The following is an 11,404-nucleotide window of genomic DNA, read 5'->3' as shown; positions in this document are numbered from 1 at the left end:
TCACCCCCGCAGAGGTCTATTATTATTTTATGCATACGGGGTTGAGCCTGAAAAAGAGCCATGTCTTCTTATGGGGTATCAACTGAGTTCGAGGTACGTGTGATCATACCCCAAGGATTCAGGGGGTGTGCCAGAAGGGCCATACGGGCCAGAGATTAAAAGGCACAAAGATGAGACACATATACCCAGCCTCAGCTAGGGCGCCTCCCCCAATCCCTTGGGTTCTTTTGGCAAGCAAAATGGGGGGGACCAAGGAGCCAGCCTGGAGCTCCAGGGGGTTTGGCGGGTGCAGGCGGAGCAATGGGCGGGGGCGCTGACGTCAGACCCGGGCCCGGGCGCCGGCGGCGGCCGCCCCGCCACATCCTGGTGGCCGCTGCTCGCAGCAGCCGAAGCCGGGTGAGAACACTGAGCGACTGGGACAGCAGCCGCGGCCACCTGGAGCGTTGGCCAGTGGGTGGGGAACATGCAGCGGCCTTGAGCGCGCACGGAAGGGCGCCCAGGATGGAGCTGAGCCTGGAGAGCCTCGGGGGGCTGCACGGGGTGACACACGCTCAAGCTGGCGAGCTGCTGAGTCCCAGCCACGCGCGCTCCGCTGCGGCCCAACACCGAAGCCTGGTGGCATCGGGACGCCCGGGCCTGGTGGCGGGCATGGCTAGCCTGCTGGACGGTGGTGGCGCCGGGGGCGGGGGCGCCGGGGGCGCGGGAGCTGCAGGGGCCGCGGGTGGTGGCCCTGACTTCCGTGGGGAGCTGGCTGGTCCCCTGCACCCGGCCATGGGTATGGCGTGCGAGGGCCCAGGTTTGGGTGGCACCTACACCACGCTCACGCCCTTGCAGCACCTGCCGCCCCTGGCCGCCGTAGCCGACAAGTTCCACCAGCACGCGGTGGCCGGGGCGCACGGAGGCCACCCGCACGCGCACCCTCACCCGGCCACCGCGCCGCCACCGCCCCCTCCGCAGCGCCTGGCGGCCAGCGTGAGCGGCAGCTTCACCCTCATGCGCGACGAGCGGGCGGCGCTGGCCTCGGTGGGCCACCTCTACGGGCCCTACGGCAAGGAGCTGCCCACCATGGGGTCGCCACTGTCGCCGCTGCCCAGCGCGCTGCCCCCAGCTCTGCACAGCGCCCCGCAGCCGCCACCGCCTCCTCCGCCGCCGCTCGCAGCTTACGGGGCTCCGGGCCACCTGGCCGGGGACAAACTACTACCACCCACCGCCTTCGAGCCACACGCCGCGTTGCTGGGACGCGCGGAGGACGCGCTGGCCCGAGGGCTTCCTGGAGGCGGCGGCGGCGCGGGAGGCGGCGGGGCGGCTGGCGGGGCGGCCGCGGGTTTGCTGGCTCCGCTGGGCGGGCTGGCCGCGGCTGGGGCTCACGGGCCTCACTCAGGTGGTGGTGGCCCCGGAGGGGGCGGTGGCGCCGGCGGAGGCGGCAGCGGCCCGGGAGCCGGCGCCGCAGCCGAAGAGATCAACACCAAAGAGGTGGCCCAGCGCATCACCGCCGAGCTGAAGCGCTACAGCATCCCGCAGGCCATCTTCGCGCAGCGCATCCTGTGCCGCTCGCAGGGCACCCTCTCCGACCTGCTGCGCAACCCCAAGCCTTGGAGCAAGCTCAAGTCCGGTCGCGAGACCTTCCGCAGGATGTGGAAGTGGCTGCAGGAGCCCGAGTTCCAGCGCATGTCGGCGCTGCGCCTGGCAGGTAGGGACGAGGGCCCCAGAGGCTTGGCCCTAGGGGGACACACTTGGCTTAGGGTGAGGGACTGACTATCTAGGGCTCCCGGAGAGTAAGTCTCGGTCGGCTGGGGTGGGGGGTTTTCCCCTGGCCTAGGAGGCTGACCTCGGGTCTGCACCGCCAAGATCGCACCGTCGTCGCCGTCCCTGGTCTTGGGGGAGTGTGTAGGGTGTCTGGTGTCTTTGGGGGACTATGTAGGTGTCTAGTGTCTTTGGCGCTAAACTAAAACAACCCTCGCGTAGACCCGTGTATGCGCGCGCGTGGCACACTCCTTCGGTTCCTGATCCAGTGTGTCCCCCGCGACCAGAAGGTGCCACTCCCCTCCTCATAGCTACCCTGCAAGAGGGCCCACCGGCGCCTCTCTGCACCCAGTCAAAAAGCACCGGGTGGCTGACTATGCGGCCAGGCCACCGCTCGGCCCCCAGCCCCAGCACCGATCTCTCTTCCTGTGTAGCTCAACCCCTGCCACCTATCGATCCGCTAGTCCCCTCTCCCTCCCCCCTCTGGCTGCTGGCAAAGGTCATTTGAGATTGGGGGGAGGGGCGACCCATGGGACCCTGGCTTCCGTGGCATCCAGCAGAGGCCTTCACACCGGCGGTGGCTCCCGGCCTTGCTGTCCTTGGTTTCTCTGTCCCCTTCCTACTTCTCTCCATCCACCGGGACAAATGGCAGTCGCTGTCTTTGGACCGGCGCTCGGGTTCCCAGTCCATTCTCTCTTTATTCTTTCCTTCCCTCGTGTCTTGCCTGAGACTCTCCCACACACGCATACCAGTCAGCCCCTGGGGAGCCCGTTGTCTCCTCCTTTGGTCTAATCTATCTGCTCCCACCCTATCTGTGAGTGTGTGTGTGTGTGTCAAGTACCCTACATCCCGTGCGTTTGCGGGGTGCCAGAGAGCCGGTGGTCTAGGCAGAGCGTGGTGGGGAGGGAGCTGTGTACCCCGTTCTAGGGACAATAGCGGTTTCCAGAGAGTCATCGATCCCTCTGCACACAAACACAGAGAGGGGCGGGGCAGCCAGGGCTCGGTAAGGCGCCCCTGAGGCACGAGCAAGCCAGCTAGCCAAGCACCAGGTTGACTGTATCCCCAGGCCACCCTGCAAGCATGGGGGTGAGGGGCGGTGCAGAGAAGCAGGAATACTGGGTGGTACAGGGTGGGTAGAAGCCGATTTGGTTGACACCTGCTCCTGTCCCAACATTCCAAGCCCTGAGCCTCCTGGCCTCCTGCAGCCAGCCTCAGTTTCCCCCTCCCTTGGGAGTCTTCCGTGTGGTAGACAGGCGAGAAACACGGGTTTATCTGAAGGGTCCCATTGCTGGTGACCTAACTGGGATAATGACACATCTCAACACACAGCCCCTCTCCTTCACCTCGCTGATTGTCCTCAAGTGGGATCGCCAGGGACCAGTGCAGTCAGGGCCACAAGCTTCTGGGTGACTGTCACCACATTCTGTGTTCTGTAACACAGGGACACTCCCTGCCCTGCACCCTTCAGCGGCCATGCTGGTCAAGGTAGTGTTTCAGTTGGTCTTTCGTGGACACCATACAAAAGGCAACCACACCACAGGTGCCTTGGGACATCTCTTGGGTGCAGGGTCCCGGAGCCTTAGGTCTAAATTCACATCAACACCAAGGCCGCTGGCCATCGGTGTTATTACAAACAGGAAACTGAGGCCAGACTCATCCTTTCTTGTGCTGCTACGGTGACTGACGTCTCCTCCTCGGGGACTGTATCATGTGAGGTGCTGGACGCTGAGCACACGCGGGGCGCACACTGTTGCAGATAATGAAGATGGCAGACCTGGCCTATTCCAGACCTACCTTAGGGTCCACACTCTGGCACTGCAGCCAGAAGTGGCAGCCAGCCCGACCAGGGTCATTAGGTCCCAGTCTTTAGTTCTGGTCCTTGCACAAATGGAAAGCAGTTAAGTGGCGGTAAATTGTGCTGTTTAGCGGGTGGGGGAGGCGCCAGGCAAGTCCCTTCAACATACTGTGGTTTGGTGACAGCCCGAGGCTTGCAGGTGTCCCCACACCAGTGCCAGACCGGGAGCATTACCCCCTTGTGTGTCTACTTGGGGCAAAATTGGACCTTGGCTTCCATGAGCCCATGAGGGAAATTCTCCTTGCAAGTCACAGCCTCACTAGGAAAACATTGTCCCCAATGCTACCAACTTAAGAGTATCCTGCAAAGCAAAAAACAGTGAGAAAGGAATGGTGTGGGGACAGGGTGTGGAGGGGAGATGATAGAGGATGAATGGATGGATGGATAGATAGATAAATGATTGATAGGCAGATAGATGGATGGGCGGATGGATAGATAGACAGACAGACAGACAGACAGACAGACAGGTGATCGATGGATGGATGGATGGATGGATGGATAGATGATTGATAGATAGGCAGATAGATGGATGGACGGATGGACAGAAAGACAGAGTAGAGAGAGATGGAGAAGAATGAAAGGTGGAAGAGAAGAGAGAGAAGAGAGAGAAGAGAGAGAGGAAAAGAGAGAGAGAGAGATGGAGAGAAATGAGTCAAAGAGAGAGGGAGAAAGAGAGAGGTGGAGAGAGGTGAGCTGGAGAGACAGAGAAAATATAGAGGGATGGAGAGAGGGAAAGAGACCAAAGCAGAAACAGAAAGGAAGACTGGAGACAAAGAAAGGGAGGAGCCATGGCGCTGAAGGTGGCTGAGCTCAAGCCGGGGTCCCCTGGCTGCTCCTGCCCCCCAGCTCCAGGAAAGCATCAGAGCCTTCCCTTTCCTCATTTGGAGACCACTGAGGGTCATTCCTTTCTTTGTCCTTCAACACAGCAAAGAGCCCCAGAATCCCATCCCTACCTCAGTGTGCATTGTCCTCCACAAGCCTCAGTTTCCCCAATGTAAAATATCCATTGTGTGTATGGGGGGAGCCACTGGGGTCCAGACTTTGCCCCCCTAAACACTTTTCCCACCATACTGGGGGGACATTTGTATCTGCTCCCACCCCACCCCAGAGTCCCCTCTCTGAGCTGCGCTCCCCCCACAGATACCCCAGCAATAGCGACTGTGACTATGGGAGCCAGCTGGGGGAGGGGAGGCTCCTGGCGGGTGGGGCGGTCGATGAATTCGAATTACCGTCTGTGATTCATCACCGTGCAGGTCGATAGCCTCGGCCGGCTTCAAATATTGTTTAAATTGCAACTCTGGACTGAAAAAAAATTCTTTTTTTTGTAACTGAGCAGAAAAAAATATACATATATAATAAGACATTCAAAGAAGGGGACAGGAATTCACACACACACTCAGGCACACGCACCACAAACCATACACATCACACACTCACCATATGCATGCACACATACATGCACGCGCACACCCCCCACAAACCATACACACCATACATACACATGCACGCACACACACACTTGCATGCACACACCACAAACCATACACAACATACACACGTCATACATACACATACCATACACACACTCTGTATACACATGCATGAACACACACCACACCACCATACTTACACATAGACACCATACAACCACCATACACACATGCATGAACACACACACCCTCCCTTCTTCAGCCTCTGCCTTAGGTCGCTACACACTGGGAAGGGAAACAGAACCTGCATATGGACAGGTGGGAAGAACATGGAGAAGTTGAGGCAGGAAACGATGGTGGATCTGTGGGGTGCTTGATTCTCTCAGGGGCCACAGGGGGCTGGGGCAGAGGCAGCTGGCCCGCAGAAAGGCCTACGACCCAAGGAGATGGGGCCAGCTGTGGGGTCCCTTGTGTACCGCATGAGACAGGGTTTCCTGGTAATCCAGGTTGGCTGAGGCTGACCCTGAACTCTTGATCTTCCCTCCTGCCTACACCTCCTGAGTGCTGGGATGACAGGCATATATATGATCTGGTTTATGTGGTGCTGGGCTGGGCCTAGGGTCCCATGCGTGTCAGGCCAGGACTCTCCCCACTGAGCTACAGTCCTGCCTCTCTTTCTTAAAGGCCAGGAGTCCTTGTGTAAACATCAGATGCTCTGACTGACAGACACCCCCCCACAGGAGGTTCTGCCCCCGCAGGGGTTAGAAAGACTGTTTTGAAGGCTGTATTCACCTCTGTCTCATCCTTGACGGATTCTAGACAAAGGTCTCAGCCTCGGTTTCCTAATCTGAGAAATGGGAACAGTCGCACAAGCGCCTGAGAGAGCAGCAGGGACTCTGGGAAGGTACCGGGTGGGTGGGTGGCACAAGCCCACATGGGGAAAAAGTGAAGATACTATTTGGGCTGTGGTGGCACACTCTGATACCAGCACGTGGGAGGCAGAGGCAGGCAGATCTCGGTGAGTTCGAGGCCAGCCTGGTCTACAGAGCGAGTTCCAGGACAGGCTCTAAAATTACAGAGAAACCCTGTCTGGAAAAACAACAACAAAAGTGGAGCCATTGCAGGTGCCACCGAGAATACCCAGCAGCTGGAGGCCATGTTCCCAGGGCAGACCATTCCCAAGGGGATGCTCAGGATAAGGACCTGCTGACCTGCTAGTTCCCCAAAGATTGCCATGGAAACATTTACAACTTCTCACAGCGCTGAGACCAAGGCCTCCTCAGCACCTAACACCTGACCACGCCTCCAGCCTCTCACTGGGAAAGATGTGGTCCTTTACAGCTCTCACGAAGGTGACAGTATCCCAGGCACTGGTGAGTTGTCCTGGAACACAGGAACACACAAACTCATGCGCACAGGCACGCCTGCCCGCTCGCACGCACATGCACACACTGCCCAGGAGTCCTCAGAGACCCTCAGGGGAGAAGGAAGGCTTTGACTCAACTGGACACTGTAACTTCCTGTCCCCTCCTGATGCCAGTGTCTGAGGCCAAGTTCACACCTTCCTGCACACCCAATGGCCACTTCCTGTGACGGTACCAGAGTCTGGTAGACAGACAGGTAGACAATTGACCCTTGACTGCTTGGCAAGAGGCTGGGCTGACTTGACGGAGTTTACATGGCTCAGTGGGGAAAGGCGAAGTCTGAGGACTTGGGGTCAATCCTGGGGACCCACATGGTGGGAGAGAACCCACTCCTAAGAGTTTGTGACCCCAGCCACATTTACACACACACAAAATGTAGTTTTAGCTGAGCGGAGGTGGCTGATGCCTTTAATCCCAGTGCTCAGGATGCTGAGGCAGGAGGATCTCTGTGAGTTCGAGGACAGCCTGGTCTATAAAGCGGGTTCCAGGACAGTCAGAACTACACAGAGAAACCCTGTCTCAAAAAACAAAACAAAACAAACAACAAAAAGAACAGAAAAACTTAAGCCCCTTTCAACTAAATTCCTCACTTGAACTAAGGCCCTGTAGATCCCCTATCAGCTACCCCCTGTCCAACCTGAAGCACAAACGACCATGACCATTTTCTCCCAGCTCATCCCTTGGCTGCACTCCCCACCGGGCCAGAGCCCCTAAGTTGTGTGAGGCATCTTCCCAGGACAGCCTTTCTCCTGCAGCTCCCTCAGTCCTCCCTGAGAACAGGGCTGGCTCAGGACAGGTGAGGAACAAAAGCCAGGAGGCAGCGAAGTCGGGGAGGCTGCCGGAAGCTGGCAAGCCCCCGCGGCCCCTTTGTATTAGCCTGCACACAGCCTGCTTTAACCAGGGAGTTCAAGCTGGTTTGAATCAAGTTTTTAATTAAAAATAGGCCGTGATCAATACCCTAGGCTGTGCTGGAGGGGGGAGGGGCGGGGCTGGGCCCGGAGGGGGGTGGTGACTGAGAGGTTCACGTGATCCTGAGGCTGCTCTGTGACACCTGTGGCCCCAGTTTCCCCTAGGCAAAGTGACCCGGACCCTCCCTCATCTGGGAGCCCTGCCAGTGGAGACAGCGGAGGGACTTACAGAATTATGGTCTCGTTGAAAAACCATAGAGGGAAAGAGAACCGGCGGCAGGAGGTCCCTGATGTGGACACCCCAGGGGAAGAGGCCTGGGGACCCTGTGCTGTTGGGGTACAGGATTATTCAACTTGAGACGCTGTGCCCAGGCTGCCAGTAGGCGATCCATGCCTCCGTTTACACTCAGACGCCCCCCTCTGAGACGGTGCCCCCTACTCTGAGTCGGCGTTCCCCCCCCCACGTCCAAAGCCCTGGGCGCCTCCCCACGTCCAGAGCCTGGGGCGACCCCTCAACACCGCCCTGCGGTGGGGAAGTCGCCAGCTCTGGAGCCCAGAAAGCCAAGGCAGTTAGGGCACTGACTGAGGAGAGAGCCTGGGGATCCCCGCTGCTGGGAGGGGGCACAGCCCTCCAGCCTACCCTCCTCCCCGCTGCACCTGCCCTTCCTCCTCCCTTTGGCTGGGCCGCACAAATCTCTCAAAAGTAATTCCGATTTGTTTTTGAGAGAGTCTCCTGTAGCCCAAGCCCTAACCCTAACCTTAAACCCCACCTCAGTGCAGCTGAAGATGAACTCTTGGCATGCGCATTATTATTATTATTATTATTTTACTTTTCCGGATTCTGCAGGGTCCCGATGGATGCTCAGCTGGGGAGCTTCCTAGGTTTCCCCAGGGGCCCACTCGTCCACACCCTGCCACCCTTGGGTGCCAGGACGTACTTCCGGGGACGCGGAGCCCTTATCAGTGGATTAATTCACAAACAATTGATCTGCTCACTCACTGCCCAGCCTGTTCTGGGTCAGCTTTTCTCTGCCCTCCTAGTCACCTGTTTCCTTCCCAGCCATCTTTTTCTACTTCTTCTCCCAGCTGCCACCTTGCCTCCTGCAAATGACTCTTTAAATGGCAGAGCTCTGGCGCGGTGGCACGGGCCTGTCAGCTTTGGGGACTGAGACTGAAGAATGGCCAGGAGTTCTAGGCTAGCCTGGGATACAGGAGTGAGAACATATATAAATGTGTGTATATACATATATGTGTTATATAACCTATATGTGCGTATATACGTATATGTGCATATAAATATATGTGTATATGTGTGTGCATGCATATGTGTGTATACGTATATGTGTGTATATATACATATGTGTATATACATATATATGTGTGTGTATGTGTGTGTGTATATCCAAGTTTTGGGCGGTGTGCTCTTCGCTGACTCGGTTTACCCCTGGCTGCCCCCGGTGGGTGACCCCGCCCTGTGACCCTTCAGTTCCCAAGTGCCCCTCATCCTGGAGGGGCAGGCCAGGTGGGTGTGGACTGTTGGTTCCAGATAAGACTTTGAAAAATGGAGCCCTTAAAAAACCCTTTGGAAGGGAGGGAGTGGGAGAGCTCAGGGAGGGCAGGCCGGCGGTGGGAACGACTGAGGGGCCTTTCTAACCGCCCTGGGGACTTGTGACCCTGGCAGAGTCGCCCGCCGGGCTGGGCTGGGAGGGTGGGGGGAGCGCAGCCCGGCTGGGCTAAGTCACCATGGCGAGGAGGGTTTCTTGGTCCCAACACCTGCCCCCACCCTGCAGCTGATGGTGGGGCAGGACTTGTCGCCAAGGAAACCGGCCATCATCCCAGCCGGAGACCAGGCTGGTATTGAATTGTCAGTGTGGGGAGGGAACAGGCACACCATTGCTGCTGCTCACAGCCTTGGTGGGCAGTTGGGAGAGAGGGCATGGGTAAGAGTGATTCGGGGCACCTGTGGGGCATGGGAAGGGACACCTGCTTGCTTTAAAAAAAAAACTGGATTATGAGGCAGGGTCTCATGTAGCCCAGGCAGGCCCCCAATTCCCTAAGTAGCCAAGGATAGACCTTGAACTGATTTGTCTGTGTCTTCCTCTCCAAGACTCTCAGGCATGCGGCCACTGTTTTATTTATTGCTGGGAATGGAACCAGGGCTTCATGCAGGCTGGGCAAGCACTCTTCCCACTGAGCCACAGCCCTGGGACCAGATTTTACAGCGATGGAGCCAAAGCTTTGCAGGCAGCGACAGAAAGGGTTTCCTGGGGCAGGGGCCGATGCGGCTGGGCTTTGGGGTGCTTAGGAGCTGTCCAGTCAGTTCCTGCGGCTCCTAAGGGAAGATCCCAGAAAGCTGGCGAGTGTGAGACCTTGCTAATAACGGGTCCTCATGGCAACATGAGATATGAGACCCAGGTCTCACCTCTTCTTAGACACAGCCCCCCTGTGAATCTGGGGGATCTCTTCTCTTCCCCAATTCATTAAATATTTTTCTGCCACTGCCTAGCAATGGAAAAAGGGAGTCCTGCCTGGGAACCCCAGAACAGCCATGCGTCGGACCTGGACCTGGGGTGATCTGTGCACCCTAGTGTCTCTAGAAAAACAAGAAACCCAGGCACCCTCCGTGCAAATTCAGGATTCTAAGCAGAGTCCCCCCAAAACTCCAAGGTATTCCTCCAGGACACAACCCGAAAGACGGGGCGGCTTCCCTCTGCTGGACACAATGGGAACTTCAAGACGATGGGCGAGGTGGATAGGCACGCGAAAGAATGAATGAACAAACATACGAATGAATGAATGTAAGGTTTAAAGCCAGGGAGTGGAGGCACTTGGTCGTATTCAGTGTTCTGTAGACACAGCAACAGGAGATGCTGGGCCAGTCTAGCCTAACCTACAAGCTCCAGGTCCAAATGAGAGAGCTGGGAGAAGGCTCCCTGGCTAAGAGCACTCGTGGAGGGGGTGGGTGGGTGAATGGGTGGATGGATGGGTGGGTGGATGAATGGGTGGATGGGTGGGTGGATGAATGGGTGGATGGATGGATGGATGGTGGGTGGGTGGTGGGTAGAATTTAAAAGCTGGGGCTATTGATGCTCTCCTCACCTTGCTGGCTCCAGTTGTGCCCTCGTCCAGGGATGAGCACCTGGTCTCCTGTGAGCACAGTAGCACAATCAGGTCCAGAGGAGCCCACAAGAGTGGCCCCTTCCGTCCATCCTCCTGCTCTACCGTGACCAACTCTATGTGCATATATATGGGGCTCAGGATGGAAACCAGGGCCTCACCACGCAGCAGCTTGCATTGACAGTCAGTTTTAAATGTCCCTTTGCAGCAACCCAGGACCACGTGGGAGGGAGTCTCAGTGGAGGACCGTGTGGATCAGGGCAGCTGTGGACCAGTCTTGAGGCAAACTCTTTGTGTTTTACTGCTGTCCTTTGTTTGAGTCAGGGTCTCTGTATTATGTAGCCCTTGCTGTCCTGGAATTCGCTCTGCAGACCAGGATGGCCTCAAACTCAAACCAGCCTCTGCCTCCTGAGTGCTAGGATTAAAGGCGTGCGCCACCACGACAGGCAATGGGATTGTCTCTGTCCTCTTGTTACCTTAGGTGGGAAGACCTGTCCTTTGTGAATACCAACAGTCACCAGGTTTGGGTCCTGGACTGCCGAGACGCCTCGGTGTTTAAGAGCACCTGGTACTCTTCCAAAGACAGGGATTCATTCTCAGATCCCACACCAGGCAGCTGCCTGTAACTCCAGTTCCAGGGGAATCTGATGCCCCCTTCTGGCCAGGACAGGCATTGCACTTACATATGCCCATGTGTGTACGTGCGCGCACAAATCTAAAAATAAAATAAAACTTTAAACACAAAGAGTGGAAAAAGGCATTTGAGCACAAGCAGCTTGCAAGATGGGTAGTCATAGCCGGGCGGTGGTGGCGCACGCCTTTAATCCCAGCACTCGGGAGGCAGAGGCAGGCGGATCTTTGTGAGTTCGAGACCAGCCTGGTCTACAGAGCTAGTACCAGGACAGGCTCCAAAGCCACAGAGAAACC

General features: G+C 57.2%; 1 protein-coding gene across 1 annotated transcript in view; it reads left to right on the top strand.

The window, feature by feature from the left end:
• The first annotated feature begins 419 nt into the window (after positions 1-419).
• Positions 420-11,404, top strand: part of Onecut3 (one cut homeobox 3) — a 14,739-nt gene continuing 3,754 nt past the window's right edge. The window contains exon 1 of the mRNA XM_050123532.1: positions 420-1,690. Coding sequence (XP_049979489.1) covers positions 502-1,690 — 1,189 coding nt within the window. The 5' untranslated portion in view covers positions 420-501. The remainder of the gene's footprint in view (positions 1,691-11,404) is intronic.

This window comes from Alexandromys fortis, unplaced genomic scaffold (genome assembly GCF_014885135.2).
Source record: "Alexandromys fortis isolate MF-2015 unplaced genomic scaffold, M_Fortis_MF-2015_v1.1 scaffold_221, whole genome shotgun sequence".
Classification (NCBI taxonomy): Eukaryota; Metazoa; Chordata; class Mammalia; order Rodentia; family Cricetidae; genus Alexandromys; species Alexandromys fortis.
This window is presented reverse-complemented; position numbering and strand designations above follow the sequence as displayed.